This window comes from Bison bison, unplaced genomic scaffold, assembly GCF_000754665.1.
Source record: "Bison bison bison isolate TAMUID 2011002044 unplaced genomic scaffold, Bison_UMD1.0 scf7180017864263, whole genome shotgun sequence".
In the NCBI taxonomy this organism is placed as follows: Eukaryota; Metazoa; Chordata; class Mammalia; order Artiodactyla; family Bovidae; genus Bison; species Bison bison.
In genome coordinates, this window is record NW_011494835.1 from 1662767 (window position 1) to 1682672 (window position 19906).

The window sequence follows — 19906 nt, forward strand, 5'->3', positions numbered from 1 at the left end:
AGCGACTTTCACTGCTACAATGTAAATACAACATTATATGAAAACAAACCTGAGATTTTCCAACAGGGAAATCTAGCTGGAGTTGTGGCATAGTGGTACTTTATTATAACAACTCCTTTTTACTTGTTTATCATTTAAAAAAAAAAAATCTCCTTTTTAGGCTAAAAGTTTCCAGGAGTTAACCCCAGCCAAGGACACTTCAGGAAAGAGGAAGTTAAGTTGGGTCCATTTACACTTTTGGGGCGGGTAAAGTAACTTAATATATTCACCACCCCACCTTACACCTTCATGGGCTCATTATAATTTGACTTACCATTAACAAAAGTTTTTATGTGGCTATTTCTTAAGGATTATCGTCTTTGTTCAAACATGATACCACATAACCAGGAAATGAATGAGTTTCCAAAAGAGATTTTAATTTTCATTTGGAACACCCTATTAGAATAATATTAAGATACATAAAATATGGTGAACAAATTTAAATCTATCCCTTTGATGCTGCGTTGCATGAGCTTTTAGCTTCCTTCCTACTCCCTGTATGGAGAAACTACAGCAGCAATCTGATCAGTCAAAATGTCTAGATGACTACAGGTTGGAAGTTTTCCTCCTGAGGATGGTGACCTTGGTTAGGAAGAAGAAAAATGTAGATAAACTTGTCATAACTAGACATGAAACTAGAAATGCATCTTCCTGCTACCTCCCAAAAAACTTGGAAAAGTTCCTTCATTCTTATCCTATTACAAATAAGTCTCTAGGACCTCTGAAAGGCATCAGAGACTTGGTGGTATTTATAACTAGAAAAACAGACAAAGGAGGCTACAGACAGCCTATTCTAATTATAGCTACACTTGCATTCATGGCTGTTCTATTTTTCATTTTCCTCACACAGATCAGAAACCTTAAATAACTCCAAAGAGGCTAAGGAACTAGATCCTTAGCAAATAACTTGCATAAATTTAGAAACTGTACTGAATCAATATTTCATGTAATCTTAGAGGTCACTAATATGACTCCGTAAATACTTATTGTTGAATAAATTAAAAACTTGCAGATTTCCAATTTATAGGCTATAGACAAAGATGTGGGATTGTGCTTCTGGATTGTTTTGGCCTTTTCTTTCTTAACGTCTCCAAATCCTGAAATTACTGCTTAGATTGTATCTACAGTCATGGAAACAGCTTCAGGGAAAGCAGGAAATGGGTACCGTGGGCATGCTTTCTCCACCTAAAGTAGGTCTTTTTTTTTTAAAGTAGGTCTTAATTTGAGTGTGTATGCACGATTACCCAAGGGAGCTTGTTAAAGCACAGGTTCATGGCCTGGATGCCCAGCAATCCTAATTTTTCTGGTCTGGAGCAGAGCGTAGGCACCTGCTCCTTTAATACGCATCCCTTTCAGGTCTGATGCAGGAGGACTCACACAGCAAGAAACACTGCCCTGACCTTTCAAGGGGAATCAAAATTATTTTCTGGATACAAATATTATGTGTTCATTTGAAAGATACTGGGCTTCAAAGGATAGCCCTAGGTTATGAGCGCAAGTCTCCCGGTTACCGGACCAGGAAATCTTTCTACTCTCCTTTTGGAAATTAGTCTTGAACCTCACCGTGACAGCTTCTAGTATGTTATTTAAATTAACTTTTGTATTATTGTTAAGCTTTCCACATAGTTTTGTTTATCTACCAACTGGAAGGTATGTTCCCAGGAGGCAAGAATTATGCTTACATATTTGAAAAAAAATATTTTCAACATTATTTAGTATTTATAATAAATATTAATTAGGCCCTCAATAAACATTTTAATTTTGGTTAAAATGCAACCTCTGTGGCTTTAACTTCTGAGGCATAAAGCCACCTTCTCCGTGGATACCGCTTCAAACACACTTGTTCCAATACCCTCCGGCCTGGTAGAAAATGGAGGCCATACCTAATACCCATTAGAAATTGGCAACTGTGTACTTGGGCTCTGTTATTTAGCCACAAGAAAAAGGCAGAGCCCCAGTAATAGCTTTGACTGATTACCTGGCAAGGGAAGTCAAGCCCTTGGGGTGTTCCAGACTCTCTTTGGCCTATAAACCTGTTTGAAAACCTGTTTCTCAGAATTTAAAGCTTAGCTCGTTTGAGGTCAGTATTATACTAATGTTAATAATTCTCCTGCTCTCAGCTTTCAGGCAGACTAGTACAATTCATCACTAACTTTATTTTCATGGCAAGGCAACTTTGGAGAAAATAGATCTAACTTAAACTATTTTATTTTGATTTTCTTTCCCTGAAGAAATAGTCCTGCCAATATTACTTCCTTTGGATTTTGTGCTTTGTAAACCTTAGCACCTTCCAACACCTGAAATAATTCCCTAAAATCAGAATGGGGCAGAATATACAAGATTTGGGATATCACCAGGGCAAGAACTTGAGGCTTTTAGAAAAAAACGTCAAATAAGCTGCTGGATCTGAAAGTAATTTTCAGTAATGAGGAAGTTTCCAAACCACCTCTGCTTTAGCTTACTTTTTAGGGGATATGATCCTGACCTGTACTGACTGATGGACTATTTTGACAGAGTTAATTTCTTCCTCTTAGGACTCAAAAGCTATTGTGCACCCCACTCTGAACAGACTGCTTCACTTCTGGTCAGTTGTCAGAAGCACGTGCCAAAATAAACTACATCCTCTCCCCATATCGACTTCCAGTCCTGGGGTTGGGATTGGAGTGAGGATTCGAGGTGCTACTTTTCACTTGCTGTTAAGATCTCTCTCTTTTATTTCTGGAAACTGAAGAAGGAAAATGACTCAAGATACACATTTATTGGATCTTGTCACTAGTTTAAGATAAGAAAGGTCATCCTTCACACTGAGGATAAAACTATTATTTCCTCTTTGGAAAAAGTACCTGTAAATTTAGATGTTGCTTCTAATATATGAATTTATTAAGATGGATACAACTTCAACTTTAAAGCTTACCTAAACTGATTTGCTAACACTGAACTAAACAGTAATTAATGGAGAAATGGTGAACTGAAATCACTCATTGCATATTATCTTTAAGAATTACCTAATCATATGGAGCTGCTTGTGGGCAGGGTCAAAGACTGATTTATTTTTGTATTTTCAGGAACCAGATCAACGCTTGCTATAACAAGTACTATGTAAATGCTTGCAATTTAGTGACTCAAAATTGTTATTTTTCCACAGCATGAAAAATGGTTAAAGAACTGCAGTTACTTAATGGCCAGTAGAGGGCAATAAAGTTAATTTTAAGAAATTTGTCAGGTCCAATTTAAACCCATTTTCAGTCCCAGTTCCAGTCTGGAAAGGCATTATCCAGAACAGTCTCATTTAGCTTCCTGATTTCACTCTAGTTCAGTTGTACTATATCAGGACCACCCTCTGCCCCCATAAGAGAGTACATGAAAGGGGAGAATCAGACGGGTTGGGGTGCATTGATTTAAATACCATAGCACTCTGCTTGGTTCATTCTTAGCCTAATCAAAACCATTTGACAATGGATAAACCTTAGAAGTGAAAAACCACAATAGAACCATGTGGTAGGATGTAGAGTAGGGCAGACATTTTGGCTTTAAACTTCATTTGGTAGAAAACTGTAGATAAAGCCAGATACCAATTCCATTTATAAGAATCAACCCAATACATCTTCATATTTATGCATACAAATAGGATCAGAAAAAGTGCAAACTGTGGTTTTTAATCCATGGTTAGTAAAGAATTAATAGATGGAATAGTAAGGTTTTTTTTTTTTAATCTTATTCATGCTTTTTAGTGTATTTTTTTCAGATTTTTTTTTTTTTGGAGGGGGCGGCATATATGTGGCTTGCAGCATCTCAGTTCTCTTACCAGACATTGAAGCTGGGCCACAGCCTGGAATCCTAACCAGCAGGCCACCAGGGAACTTCCTTTTTCAGATTTTTATAGCAAACAAATATTTCTACCAGATTAAAAAAGAACACAACAACACTGTACATTACATAGCACTTCCCATGAACAATTTAGAGAAGAGGAAGGCATAACTAATTTTCCTGAAACTACCTCTAAAAGGGCCTGACCTGTCTTTGCCAGTCTCCCCTCGGGCCCCCGTCTCAGAGCAGCCGGGGGCATTCAGAGGGTCCTGGGACATCCCCTAGCTCTATTATTTGATGCGCTCCCGTGACCGTGGTGCCACACGGGCTTCCACTTATTTCTTGACCTAGGTGGGAGCAGACAAGTAACCACAGCCTAAAGAAAGGCTTTTCTTCTACGTTTCATTTTTTGATATTGCATTTTTTCTATCTCTACAGAGCCCTGTATCTGTCCTGTGTTATTTTTAGTCATCCTTGCAGGGAAAAAAAAAAAGTCAATCAGGGTTTCTGGCATGTCAGCTTTTCATGAAGAGAACACAAAGTAGTGCTCCCAGCAAGCCTCATAAAACATAAGATTTATGGGAGACCTTTCATCTACATCCAGTTAAAATGTTCCCTGCTAGGCGACTGAGAGTGCATGGAAACCATCATTTGAAAAGGCCTTACTTTAAGGACTGGATACAGAGGCTCAAATGTTGCTTCAGCTCCTCTTTCTTTTCATAGGACTCCAGTACACTATGCGCTTCATCGTGGTGATAGCAGTAGATTTTATAAATATCTTCCAGTGGCCCTTTAATCTGCAAGAATACTTCTCCTGATAAATCCAAAACAAAGGCAAGATGACATCAAGTCAGACCAAACTGGCACTTCACGTATTTGTTTTGCAACAATGTTGATTAGCATTAAAAAGTTGGGCAGGCTGCATTTTATGCCCATGTTATGTCGGGGTGGCGGGGGGAGCAATAGACAACACTGAGTCACCTTCTTTTCTCCCTTTTTTTTCTTTTTCTTTGCACCCTCCTCCTTCTCTTCTCTTTTCATCCCTTTCCTCTTTTCTTTTATAAAATAAAGGATAATGAGCTTAATGAAGATGGGCAGCAGAAGAAAGCTGGTTTTCTCAGATTATGCACTTGGCTGGTGTAGAGAGTTCTGGTGTAAACAGAGAAAAAGGGCATCCCTCCCCACCTGCTTCTATGAGGGCTGTCCCCACGCACTGTAACTGCCCACCCTGAGAGGAATTCAGGATGAAAAACCACAGAGGCACTTGGTTCTTTGGATAAACAGGCCCTTTGATAGTTGGGTGTATGTCTCAGGAAGCATTTCAATGACCCCAGACTCTTGCATCTTGCCGTTCATAGAAAAGCACTAAAATTATTAACTTGGACTATCTGTTCTTTGTGACTGGCAGCAATCTTTTACCAAGACGCATGCTTGATTGCATGTATTTCCTAGCTCCCAAAATCATGTATGAATTGGCTTCTCTTCCCCCTCTTTGGCATAGCTTCCTCAGAGCCACTGAGAGGCCATCTCCTGGGCTAGAGTCCACGGTAAGTTCCTGAATAAAACTTAAACTCATGACTCTTACTTTGTGGGTTTTTCTTACATCGTGGGTTTTTCTTTGACATGAGTTAAAGCCTACACTTAGACTCAGTCTGTATGGTACAGGCCAGGCCGTGCAACAGACTTGGACAGGTTATGACTTGGACAGGTTATTTTTTACTCTTTGAACCTGTTTCCTCACATATAAAGCAAAGACATTAATAGATCCAGTTTCATAGGGTCATTACAAAATTAAAGAGATAGTGTATGCAACAGTCAGATTACAATACATAGATAGCAAATGCCCAAAATGGAGCAGATATTGTCAGTCTGTTAGAGTGAGTGCGTGCATGCTCAGCCGCTTCAGTTGTGTCCAACTCTTTGTGACCCTAAGGACTGAAGCCTGCCAGGCTCCTCTGTCCATGGGATTTCCCAGGCAAGAATACTGGAGCAAGTGGCCATGCCCTCCTCCAGGGGATCTTCCCAATCCAGCGATCAAACCTGCATTTCTTATGTCTCCTGAAATGGCAGGTGGATTCTTTACCACTAGTTAGAGGTATGGAGAGTGAAATTTCAGGGTCTAGGTCAATTATTTTTCTGTTTATTTTACTAACATTTCCTGAGTTTGTCTGAAACATGCAATGAAGTTGAGGAAAATATTTTCTCTTACATGATAATATAATTGGCCATCATTCCTGTTATAAATCAGTTGCATAATACTATAAACCAGTGTTATGACTATTCGTAAAGCAACTTGGGCTAATTATGTCCAGGCATTTAAGGAGTCCTTTTTGATATTTTGATATATGATAAAATGGGATCTATCACTGATGGCTCAAGTCCATATTGGACAATAGTTTGATTTAATTGTCACTTCATCTAATAAAAATGCATCCACTATCCAACCCGGAATTGTGTTAAGGTGATTTGGGAAACACAGAAGAAATATGTAATAGATCTGCTCTCAAAAACATTGTGAATTTGGGATTGATAATGATTGGGACTGAACTGATTGCAAGTGATATGGACCTGCTAATCTGGGTCTATTATAATAACAAAAGGCATTCTTCCTACAGAAAAAGAAGTGCCCTTTAGATTTTCAACATATTTTGGTTACATTAACTACTTGAATCCTTATACATATGAGGAGAAAGGGGCTTATTTATCCATATTAAATAAGAATGGACAAATCTAACTTCAAAACAAATACATGGTTTTTCCACAGTTCTATCAGGAGGTGGAGAGCCAGGATTAGAGGCCATATTCTCCTCATTTTCTCCTTAGATTTTAGCCCTCCCCATAGGAGAGTTTTGCTGTATGCGGGACACAGTGACGAGTTGGCAGAAACACTGGAGTCAGAATCAGAAATCATTGTCTACCATTGTGTGGTGACTACAGGAATGCCTTAAAAAAATTCTTTGAGCCTTAATTCTTTCATTTGTAAAATGGAGATAATAGTTACACTTGAGATGAATTTGAGAATTAAATGAGATGCGGATGTTAAATCAGCTGGCACTGACTAGTTCCTCCATATATGTCACTTGCTTTCTAATGCTACTCTACTGTCTCGAGAATTAAAACACTAGGTCTTCAACTTTTAAAAAATTTTATGGAAGTGTAGTTGATTTATAATGCTGTGTTAGTTTCAGGTGTACAACAAAGTGAATCAGTTATATACATATATGACTGGTGTATATATATATATCCATTCTTTTTCACATTCTTTTCCCATATAGCTTATTACAGAATATTGAGTAGAGCTCCCTGTGCTATACAGTAGGTTAGTTATCTATTTTATATATAGTAGTGTGTTAATATGTTAATTCCAATCTTCTAATTTATCACTTCCCATCATATTCTCCCTTTGGTAGCCATAAGTATAATTTCCAGATCTGTGACTCTGTTTCTGTTTGTGAATAAGTTCATTTGTATCATTTTAAAATTAGATTTCACATATAAGTGATATCAGGTGGGATTTGTCTTTCTCCGTCTGACTTATTTCGCTTAGTATAATAATCTCTAGGTCCATCCATGTTGCTGCAAACGGCCTTAGATTTATGGTTGAGTAATATTCCATTGTATATATGTACCAAATCTTCTTTATCTGTTCTTCTGTGGATGGACATTTAGGTAAATTTCATGTCTTGGCTATTGTAAATAGTGCTACAATGAATATTGCCATACATGCATCTTTTCGAGTTATGGTTTTCTCTGGATATATGCCCAGGAATGGGATTGATGGATCATACGATGGGTCTATTTTTCATTTTTTAAGAAACCTCTATACTGTTCTCCATAGTGTCTGTACCAATTTACATTGCCACCAACAGCGTGGGAGGGTACACTTTTCTCTACACCTTCTCCAGGATTATTGTTTGTAGATTTTTGATGATGGCAGGGCTTCCCTGATGGCTCAGATGGTAAAGAATCCTCCTGCAATGAGGGAGACTTGGGTTCAATCTTTGGGTTGGGAAGATCCCCTGGGGGAGGGGCATGGCAACCCACTCCAGTATTCTTACCTCAAAATTTCCATGGACAGAGGAGCCTGGCGGGCTACAGTCCATGGAGTTTCAAAGAGTCAGACATGACTAAGCAACTAAGCACATTCTGACCAGTGTGAGATAATACCTCATTGTAGTCTTGATTTGTATTTCTCTAATAATTAGTGATATTGAGCATCTTTTCAGGTGCTTTTTGGTCATTTGTATTTTTTTTTTTTTTTGGAGAAAAGTCTATTTAGATCTTCTGCCCATTTTTTGATTAGTTTTTCTATATTGAATTGCATGAGCTGTTAGTATATTCTGGAGATTTACCCCTTGTTGGTTGCTTTATTTGCAAATATTTTCTCCCATTCTGAGGGTTGTCTTTCCATTTTGTTTATGATTTCCTTTGCTGTGCAAAAACTTTTAAGTTTAATTATGTTCCATTTGTTTGTTTTGTTTTTATTTTTACTAAGATACTAATAATTTTAAAGTATTATAAAGTGTTATATTATTTTCTAATTTGTGCATGCTAACTCGTTTCAGTCATGGGCAACGATTTGCAACCCCATGGACTGTAGCCCACCAGGCTCCTCTGTCCATGGGATTCTCCAGGCAAGCATACTGGAGTGGGTTGCTGTGCCCTCCTCCAGGGCATCTTCTGGAACCAGGGATCGAACCCACATCTCTTACGTCTTCTACATTGGCAGGCAGGTTCTTTACTACTGAGCCACCTGGGAAGCCCATTTTCCTAATTTACATACAACTAATAAAAGATGTTTCTTTCTTTTCACTTATGGGATTTCCCTATGATTAAAATTAGACTCTGCATGTGTGTATATGTTTTACTTTTTTTTTTTTATGTTTTTTTGGACTTGTAAGAAAATGCAGTGACTGTAAGCATTTTGGGAACTGAAGGGATGAGGGCTTCTTATTAGATTTCTGGGATTTTACTGAATTGATCCTCTTGCCAGTGGAGGTCTTGTAGATTCACCCTTCACGACAGTTAGCAACACAAATAGTAAGAAAAGAGAGTAGTTAAAGGAGGAGAGAATAAAATAGGACAGTGGCTAAATTTAGTGTTGGGCATAAAAAAAGGCAAGCCTTGCAGTCACTGCAGCAGGCAGCAAATAGGAGCAAGGGCTTTGGCTGGCCTAGGGAGTCAACGCTCAGATGGGCTTGGCAGTAAGTCAGGAAGGGTGAACCTGAATACCTGCAGCCCAATGCCAGAGGAAATTGTAAATACGTATGTTCACTACAAAGCAGCTTAGAGTACAGACAAAGGAAGAAAGAGGTCTGGACAATCTCATAAATCCACAATGGGATCAAGTCAGAAAGTCAAAACACAAAGGACAAAGGCATTTATTTTACACGCAATGAAACCATTAATTGTAAATTCTCTTGTATTTTCTTTAAGAGAAATGTTCTAGCTTGAAAAAATTTATAGCTCTCTCCTGAACAGCAGAGTTGAATATTTTACTCTTTTCCAAGTAAAATTCTGTTGGGCCTCTAATAACAATGATTAAAGTTAAAAGATATTTAAGCACTCTAATTGAAAGTCATCTATTCACCCAGAGGCCAAGCACAATACTGGCGGGCAGAATATTTGATTCCCCTCCCAGCCCTACCAATGTATTCTGCTTCATAATAGTGCAGATGAAGTGATGTGTCTTGCAGCAAAAAAAAAAAAGATTCTGTTTCCACGGTAACGTAACTCTGGGCTGCGTTTCTTCAGTGGTGAAGGACAACTGCTCTGTCTACTGTATGTGAGTTTGAAGGGATGATTAAGAGTGGAGAAGGGACTGAGCCAAGATTGGCGAAGGTAATTTCCCTCCTGGATATCTGTCACAAAAGCACCAGAATCCTATGTAATAAATATAACTATCGTGTGCTTCTCTTTAAAAAATTCTGCATCCCAAGACTTTCTACATTGGCTTCCCCTCAGAATAACTGCCATGCAAAAGAAGGAAGAAAATGCACTTTTTAAAATGCACTTACTTATCTCCTTTAAGAACAACTCTCAGGATTATTGAACACATTTTATGTCCTGGCATCACTATCCTGTAGGGCACATTGCTCCCTTCACTAATGTAAACATATTCATGTTCTTCTTGGCCCACCTCTTTACCTCCAGACTCTCATGTCCATCCCTAAGATGTACCAAACCAAGTGATAGGCGTCTATATTATTCTGACCCCACATCTAGATGAACTTCCCTTGCAGGTTAGTGATCCGGGGTGAAACCAATGATGCCCAAGAAGCCTATCAGAGGCCTTGTTTAGGAAAATGGCATAAAAGGAAATGAAGCAGTTATAGTCTTTATTTAGTTCATCCTAAAATCACTGCAGATGGTGACTGCAGCCAGGAAATTAAAAGACGCTTACTCCTTGGAAGGGAAGTTATGACCAACCTAGATAGCATAGTCAAAAGCAGAGACATCACTTTGCCAACAAAGGTCTGTCTAGTCAAGGCTATGGTTTTTCCTGTGGTCATGTATGGATGTGAGAGTTGGACTGTGAAGAAGGCTGAGCACCGAAGAATTGATGCTTTTGAACTGTGGTGTTGGAGAAGACTCTTGAGAGTCCCTTGGACTGCAAGGAGATCCAACCAGTCCATTCTGAAGGAGATCAATCCTGGGTGTTCTTTGGAAGGAATGATGCTAAAGCTGAAACTCCAGTACTTTGGCCACCTCATGTGAAGAGTTGACTCATTGGAAAAGACTCTGATGCTGGGAGGGATTGGGGGCAGGAGGAGAAGGGGACGACAGAGGATGAGATGGCTGGATGACATCACTGACTCGATGGACGTGAGTCTGAGTGAACTCCGGGAGTTGGTGATGGACAGGGAGGCCTGGCGTGCTGCGATTCATGGGGTCACAAAGAGTCAGACACGACTGAGCGACTGAACTGAACTGATTTGATAGCCATTTAATGAGTGACTATGATGGTGCATGCTCAGTCATGTCTGACTCTTTGCAACCCCATTGTAGCCCACCAAGCTTCTCTGTCCATGGAATTTTCCAGGCAAGAATACTGGAGTGGGTTGCCATTTCTTCTTCCAGGGGATCTTCCCAACTCAGGGATGGAAGCAGGGTCTCTTGCATCTCCTGCTCTTTGGCAGGTGGATTCTTTATCACTGTGCTACCTGGGAAAGCCAATGAGTGACTAGCATGCCCTAAGTACTTTGGTAGGTCTGCAGAGAAAAAGAATCAACACTTCCCTCAAGGTCAGTAAAGGATAGAGAAGAGTAAACTCCATTTAGCATGCTATGGGAAAAGTATGACAGTAACTATAAATACAGAGAGTGAGCCATTCTGCTCTTGAGAAACTTTGAGCTCTTTCCATAAGAGTCTACCCTTGAAGTAGGAGCTATGAGTGAGTACAAAAGCACAGAGATGCATGGAGGAAGCAAGTTCTGCTCAGAAACTGCAAGTGATCTCAGTTGGCTGGCTGGTGCCACACCTGGGGGGAGGTTTCAGAAGAAGCTGTATAGGTAGGCAGGGGCCAGACCATGGAAGACTTTGTGCATCATTAAGAAGCTGGAACTTTAACCTGAAGGTGATGGAGAAGCACTGATGGATTTTAGGCAGCAGATTAACACGATGAGACTGTATTTTAGAAAGTTGTCTGTGGGAGTTAGTCATCTGAACAATGGAATTTCGGGGAGGAGTTAGGGAGATTGGAAAAGAGAAACCAATTGAAAGACTTCTATAAATATTCAAGAAATAAATAATAAGGGCTAAAGTAGAATGTTACAGCAGTTGAGAGAATGCTCTCAAATCAACTGCCTGGTATCAGATTTTGGTTTTACCATTTACTCATGTGACATTTGGGAAAATTACCTGATTTCTCTGTTTCTTAATTTCCTCATCTATAGTAAGAAATCATCATAATGGAAGAGTTGTTTAATGATTAAATGAGTTAAAATATGTAATGTGTCTATATGGGCATGTGCAAATGTTTATTAGATGTTAGTTATAACCATGAGAGCAAAATCAGGGAGGATGAAGAAGAGAGAACAAAAAAAGGACATTGAACATGTAAAAGATGAAGAGGATAACTCCAGGCATATCTCAGGAAGCCGGTTTCAGTAAACATGTGGATAGACAATGATGAGAAGATAAAGAGGGTGTTTTTATGGGAAGACAACAAGTTTAATTTTAGAAGTATTGAATTTGAGTCACCCATAGTATATTAAAGTGAAGAGCCCTTTATGGAATTGCAATATGAGTCTGGGATTCAGGAAATAGAAGATCTAGAAAAGAGATTAGGGCTTCCCTGGTAACTCGGCCGATAATCCTCCTGCAATGCAGGAGACCCCGGTGTTATTCCTGGGTTGGGCAGATCCCCTGGAGAAGGGATAGGCTATCCACTCTAGTATTCTTGGGCTTTCCTTGTGGCTCAGTTGGCAAAGAATCTGTCTGCAATGTGGGAGACCTGGGTTCAATCCCTGGGTTGGGAAGATCCCCTGGAGGAGGGCATGGCAACCCACTCCAGTATTCTTGCCTGGAGAATCCATGGACAGAGGAGCCTGGCAGGCTACAGTCCATGGGGTTGCAAAGAGTGGGACACTACTGAAGCAACTTAGCACTCACACATCTTATTTGAGCTGGTAAGGTTTTGTTCTTTAATTTTATGTTTAGATAAGAGGATGGGTGTTCTGTAAACTCATTGTGATAATCACTTCATGATGTATGTAAATGACATAATTATGCAATACACCTTAAACCTATACAGTGTAATATATCAATTACATCTCAATGAAACTGGAAGGAAAAATTCTCAAGCATAAACTGTGATCTAAGATCTATCCCAAAAGGCAGTTTTGCAGTTCTGAGTAAAACCTGATTGTCAGGACAGAGCATTCAGAATACAGAGACAGGAGTGGGACCTCTCTGAGGACAGAGCGTAGGTATGACCCCCTTCCAGAAAAGAAGTTCTGAGATCTGAGTAAGATAATACAAGCCTCTGAATGACACTTCCTGGGTGAGTAAATATGCCATCATGAGATGAAAAAGCTCTCCTGGCAACTTGCAGCAGACTGACTGGGAGAGTTTCTCATGGTCTGCTGTCCTCCCTGGACGGGAGCCCAGCCACTGGGACGAAGCAAGGCAGCAGCTCAGCCAGCCCAAATGCCAGGTGCATACGTTTCACTCCTTTTATTCTGAGCCTCCTCTGTTCTCCAGGGGAAGGCAAAATGAGGAGGGAGGTGAGAAGGAAGAGGGTGTAGAGTAAACGCTGCTTACAGAAGCCACTATCCTTTGCCTTTGGTCTCGTTCAGTTCCTGCCTCGCCTGGGGATAACACTGAGTACTGAGAGATACTCCAGGGACGCTGGTTAGGGTTATGAAATTCAAACCCAAGTGCCAGGTGGAATGTGCAGCCACAGGATTCAAACGAACGTGTCCCTTGAGTATGAATTTTATAAAGATATTTGAAGAAAAAAACATTATTTTCATGTGAAAGGATAGCATGGAAAATTTACTTGAATTCTTAAGATAAAATGAGATTTCAAATTATTTCATGCCTGTGGCTGTGGCTTCAGGTCGGAACTCCACATTCCCTGGGGCTCATGAAATTTCTCTTCTGATGTTAGGAATTATTCGGTTAAAAATTTTCAGAAGTGCTGCTGCTGCTAAGTCGCTTCAGTTGTGTCTGGCTCTGTGCGACCCCATAGACGGCAGCCCAGTAGGCTTCCCCGTCTCTGGGATTCTCCAGGCAAGAACACTGGAGTGGGTTGCCATTTCCTTCTCCAATGCAGGAAAGTGAAAAGTGAACGTGAAGTCGCTCAGTGGTGTCTGACTCTTAGCAACCCCATGGACTGCAGCCCACCAGGCTCCTCCGTCCATGGGATTTTCCAGGCAAGAGTGCTACCATATGATAAATTCAGAAAAATGTGTTCATTGGATTTGACAATTCTGAGGTCTCTGGTGATGTGGTAATAGCAATTTTAGAGTAGTGGTTTTAGAAGGGAACAGGGCAATGGCACCCCACTCTAGTACTCTTGCCTGGAAAATCCCATGGACAGAGAAGCCTGGTGGGCTGCAGTCCATGGGGTCGCTAAGAGTCAGACACCACTGAGCGACATCCCTTTCACTTTTCACTTTCATGCATTGGAGAAGGAAATGGCAACCCACTCCAGTGTTCTTGCCTGGAGAATCCCAGGGACAGTGGAGCCTGGTGGGCTGCCATCTATGGGGTAGCACAGAGTTGGACATGACTGAAGCGACTTAGCAGCAGCAGGGTAAGACCAGTAAGAGACTGATAGACCATAAAAGGAAAAAAAGAGAAAGGAAGGGAGCCAGAGCAGACTGTGGGGTCCTGTCCCATGACCACAGTTGCATCCAGTGCCACAGAGGACAATGTCATAATTGTGCTGGGGTCTCTCAAAGGAAAGGCTATTCCATCACTGACAGTGTAACAGATGGGCAGGATAAACTGGGGAGCAATAGTAGGCAGTAGTGATGGGCAGTATGTAATATGTAATAAGACCTATGTCAGGAAGAGCTAGGGCTCCCTTATAACTGTATCTGGAATTAGTGATGCTATTTGGAGAAACTCAGGCTCTTAGCTTTTTCATCTGAACAGTGAGATGGTTGGATTGGAATTGGGCTTCCCTGGTAACTCAGATGGTAAAGAATCTGCCTGGAATGCAGGACATGTGGTTTCGATCTCTGGGTTGGGAAGACTCCATGAAGGGAATGGCAACCCATGCTAGTATTCTTGCCTGGAGAATTCTAGGGACAGAGGAGCCTGGTGGGCTACAGTCCATGGGGTCACACAGAGTTGGATAAGACTGAACGACTACACTTTCTTTTCTTTTTAAGTATTAGTCTAGAACTAACACTAACACTCAAGGAGGAGAAGGCAGTGGCACCCCACTCCAATACTCTTGCCTGGAAAATCCCACGGACGGAGGAGCTTGGTGGGCTGCAGACCATGGGGTCTCGAAGAGTCGGACACCACTGAGCGACATCACTTTCACTTTTCCCTTTCATGCATTGGAGAAGGAAACGGCAACCCACTCCAGTGTTCTTGCCTGGAGAATCCCAGGGATGGGGGAGCCTGGTGGGCTGCTGTCTATGGGGTCACACAGAGTTGGACACGACTGAAGCGACTTAGCAGCAGCAGCAGCAACACTCAAGGATAAAACTGTTGATTTTGATAATAACTCAAGGTCTCTTCCTGAACCTTTTTGACTTCCTGGATACCTTAACTCCATGATGGGCTTTTTATAACAACTCACACATTAAGGAAACATTGGTTCTCTGAGAGTTGAAAGTTAAAACGTTTCTGCTGCCTAGGTTGGGAAAAGGTACAATAACTTTTCCCTCCTCAGGATTGATAATGCTAAAGACCCCATTCTCAGCCCACCTTGGTAAATACCTCTCTTGAGAATGCTTGCCTCTGCTAGTTGCTCTTCACCACCTACCAGCCTTGGAAAATGACACAGGAAAAACCACAGGAGGACTTGGTAACAACAAGAGCAATGACAATGACTGTATTCCCTCAGTGTACCAACTGGCATCCTGGATACTGAGCATTGTCTCCGCCATTCATTTCATTCATTCACCAAGTACTTATTGAGGACACTGTTCTAGGCGCTGGTAATACAACAATAACAAAACAGACAAGAAACTCCCCCTACCTGGGGCTTGTGTCCTAGACCGGTGCACTCTCTGTCTGTCCCCTCTACCACCAAGGTCTGGCCATCCTCATTGGAAAAAATGAACCAGTGAACCTGCTTTCTGTTGCCAGTTGCTTATCTATTCTCCCATCTCCCAAACTTTTATTGTTTGGACCACACATGCACCCAGTTAAAAATACTAACCTTTTCCCCAGTCTCTGGTAGTTCAGGTGGTTAAGTCTCTGTGTGTGTGTGTGAGAGAGAGAGAGAGAGAGAAAGGGAGGGAGGGAGAGAGAGAGCGAGCAGGAATAATGTGTGTGTAAAATGAGATCATGAGGTACAGGAGAAGTCACTGGGAAAGCTTTCTATTTCCCCCAAATGAAAAAAGCCAGAGCAGGAGATGGTTTTGCTCTTATTACCTGCAGGAAGCATGCTTGGCAGTGGAGTAACCATCTTGAGGCCATGAAGCCAAATACCACAAGTTAAGTACTGGGAAGAAAAAAGCTGGAAGTAGCCAGCAAGTAGCTGTCTCTGTTCTAGGCTATTGAGTTATGGATTTCTTGTTATGTGAGGGAAAAAGCTAAATCCTTTTGGTGAAGTTTCTATTCCAGGCAGGCGAGGGCAGTCCCCACTGATCAAGCGACTTGCCCCAACACGGGGGTAGCAGTGATGGAGCCAGTGTCAGGGCACCGATCTGGCTCCCTCCTAAGGCTACATTCCTGCCAGGCTCTTGTACCCCTCAAGTGTGGCATCCCTGCTAACAGCTTCTCCTTCTGACTTCCTAACAGTTGGGAAAGTGTTCAGGGACTCACAGCACTCTTACACTCACAGAAGTTTAGGACTTCTGTGTGTATTCTGTACAATATCTGACTTTCCACAACTCCTTTCAAGTCTAACAGCACAACTCAGCCACTGACCCCCAGGAGCCAGCTCCACATTGTAGAACTTCACTTTCTCCTCAGAGAACAGAACTATAGAACTTGTTACTAAGCCCTCCCGGTTTTCTTTTTATTATGAGAAATAAGTCCTGGTAGACCTGGGGCCCACCCTGACCTCACTCAGGAGACCGGAGGTCCAGCTTCTGCCTTGTATCCTGGTGACTGCCTCCTGCTGATTTTTCCTTTCCTCTGTGGATTTGTGTGTACTTGACCTTGAACCACCCCCTCCACCTTTTTTTCTGTCCTGTTTTCTGAAGCTGACAGCTTTCTTGTTACTGACAGTTTTTGGAATAAAACGCCCTGACCTTTCGCTGCTGTGTCTGGATCTCTCTCCACCTGCTGGCCTCACATATCCCACTGAGCAGGGGGGAAGCTCCCAAACCTGCCCTCACTGGTCAGGATGAACAAGCCAGGCCTTTCCATGTTCTGAGTAACACACACACACACACCCACACACACACGTGTGCACACGATATAATAGTACCAGAACAGTGATTCAGGTGAACTACTTTGTGGCATCTCCCACACAGCATCATTGTCAATGACTAATCTCTTTTCACAGAATCACTGCTAAGGGCACAGATTCCTGCTTCAGGGACATACAAGAGACACAGCTTCAGGAGAACAAAGGACTGCCACAGAGTAACAGTGCTTCACCCACTCCATCTTCAAAGAACAGAAAGCTCTATACCGTCTTTGTCTCCGAGGATAAACTCACCCTGAGGAAAAAGCATGTGAGAAACTGTAATTCCTATACCACAAGCTTCTGTCAGCTCTGGTTCTCTTTACCCTGTGTGTGAAGTAAGCAGAGAAAGTAACCTCACATGTGTTCATAACTCAGTCTTTTAAAAATACTTTGAAACAGTACAACATTGTTGAAAATTTATAGAAGAGGACACAGCCCTGTTTTGGTTCTCTGTCATTATGTAACAAACCACCCTGAAATTTAGTGCCTTAAGACCAGAGACCATTTGATCTTCTCTCCTGATTCTGTGGAGAAGGCAATGGCACCCCACTCCAGTACTCTTGCCTGGAAAATCCCATGGACAGAGGGGCCTGGTGGGCTGCAGTCCATGGGGTCACTGGGAGCTGGACACGACTGAGCAACTTCACTTTCACTTTTCACTTTCATGCATTGGAGAAGGCAATGGCAACCCACTCCAGTGTTCTTGCCTGGAGAATCCCAGGGATGGAGGAGCCTGGTGGGCTGCCGTCTCTGGGGTCGCAGAGTCGGACACGACTGAAGCGACTTAGCAGCAGCAGCAGTAGCAGCCTGATTCTGTGGGTTGGCAGGTATCAGCTCAGTGGTTCTCCTTTACTTGGGATTTGCTGGGGCTGCACTCATTCAGAGGGTTAACTGGCTGGATGGTCTGAGATGGCTCATTCCCAAGTCTGGGTGCCTTGGCAGGGAGGCTGGGACAGTGGGACCACTTTCTCACTAGATAGTCTCAGCTCTAATCTTTCTCCATGTGATATTTCACTGGCGTAGCTGGATTTCTTAAATGGCAGGCTCCCCAAATCAACAAAATGTAGAAACATCCAGCTTTCTTAAGGCTATGCCAGACTTCGGCACAGGGTCTCCTCCTATGCATTGTATTAGTTGATGACTCTCAGGGCCATCTAGAGTCATTATGGGACCAGATTGCATGGCAGTGTGAACACCAGAAGGCTCAGTTCCTTGAGGACCACTACTGCAATTGCTGTTCACTTTATGAAATGTGGAAACGATACTTGGTATCTCAAATCATCCTGCATAGGAGGAAACATGTTGCCAAAGTACCAATAGATAGATAAATGATCAAGATGCACACATATGGGGAACACCTGGAAACCACACAGGCCATGAATCTTTGAAAAACATGATCAGGATCTCTAACAAGTTCACATTTTGCGTATAAGAAATCAAGCTTTGTGAATAAGTGGGTATGTTTAATATTCTCAGGGTCCTAACAAGTTAGTAACATCATGCATTGGCTATTGATGAAGGATGAAAACTGGTTATCATTATATACATTATTTTATTTAATCTTCATAAATGCTCTGTAGGGTAGGTATTATTGCCTCAAATTTAGTGCAGTGGGGCTTTGTGACTCACCTACAAGCCTACATCTAGCAACCGCTGAGCCTGGATACAAACTAAATCAGCCTGAGATTGCAGCCTGTGTGTTCTTCAACTCTGCACTACCACTTCACTTGTTTGGTCCTTGTTCACTATTCATTTGTTACAAAATGATCTTTAAGTGGAAACAAGAGTCACTTCTCACACTCCCATCCCTAAAAATTTCAAACCCATTTCCTGTCTAGGCAGCTTGCCTCAGTCAAGATTTTAAAATCCAGTTTCTATCTTGGTATGATAGTCCAGACAATTTCCCAGAGTTCTTGGATCTACAAACATGTGCTCCGCTGTGCTTAAACTTGAACCTCATCCAAATCCCAAGTTCTTTTTTTTTTTTCTAATTGAGTAAAGCTCTCCTGGCTTATCTATGTATCAGGAAAGTTTCTCCTTTGGCATTAGAACTATGAATCACAAACTCTTTCATGCGATCTAAGGACAAAAAAATGGAACAGCTGTGCTTTTCATTTTGTGGCAGCATGACTTTGGAAATCTCACCCCAAATCGGTTTACCTTTTGGAAAGCAAGATGAAAGATTTAGTGATGGCAAGTGCCAGTGAACTCCATTGATATGGCTACTTGTACTCCTTGTCACTGTGCTCCAGTCACATTGAACTGCTGTCCTCTATAAGAACTTCCCGTACTCTTCTGCCTTCTGCCTCTATGTCATTTGAGAAGTCTTTTGCTCAAATCTCCATCTTTGTAAATTCAAGTCCTCCCTTAAAAGCCACCTTCTAAATCAAGTTTCTCTTTATTATCTGAGCTGAATTAGTTAATTTCTTCTCTGTATCTGTATTAGTTAGCTGTTGATGCAGGAAATCACCCTCCTTCCCTGCCCCAAGAAAATTTTAAAGGCCTAAAACAACGCTATTTATCTGCTCATGATTCTCCAGGTTGATGATATGAGTAGAGCTCAGCTGGGATGGGGAGAAGGCAATGGCACCCCACTCCAGTACTCTTGCTTGGAGAATCCCATGGGTGGCGGAGCCTGGTGGGCTGCAGTCCATGGGGTCGCTAAGAGTTGGACACAACTGAGCGGCTTCACTTTCACTTTTCACTTTTGTGCATTGGGGAAGGAAATGGCAACCCACTCCAGTGTTCTTGCCTGGAGAATCCCAGGGACAGGGGAGCCTGGTGGGCTGCCATCTATGGGGTCGCACAGAATCGGACACGACTGAAGTGACTTAGCAGCAGCAGCAGCAGCTGGGATGGCCTGTTTCCTTGTGGTGTTAATGGGATTTACTGATAGGTTTGCAGTCTGTAGCATGAAGTCAGCTGGCCAAGGAGGGCCTGACTCACATGTTCAAGGCCTTGACCGTGTTGACTGGCCTGACTGGGTTGTTTGAACCTTCTCTCTCCCTGAGC

The 19906-nt window shown here is 41.9% G+C and overlaps 1 protein-coding gene across 1 annotated transcript in view; it reads right to left on the reverse strand.

The window, feature by feature from the left end:
* ARHGEF38 (Rho guanine nucleotide exchange factor (GEF) 38) overlaps positions 1-19906 on the reverse strand; it is a 152037-nt gene that overhangs the window by 48476 nt on the left and 83655 nt on the right. Inside the window, exon 4 of the mRNA XM_010848256.1 lies at positions 4513-4660. Within this exon, the coding sequence (XP_010846558.1) occupies positions 4513-4660 (148 nt within the window). The remainder of the gene's footprint in view (positions 1-4512; positions 4661-19906) is intronic.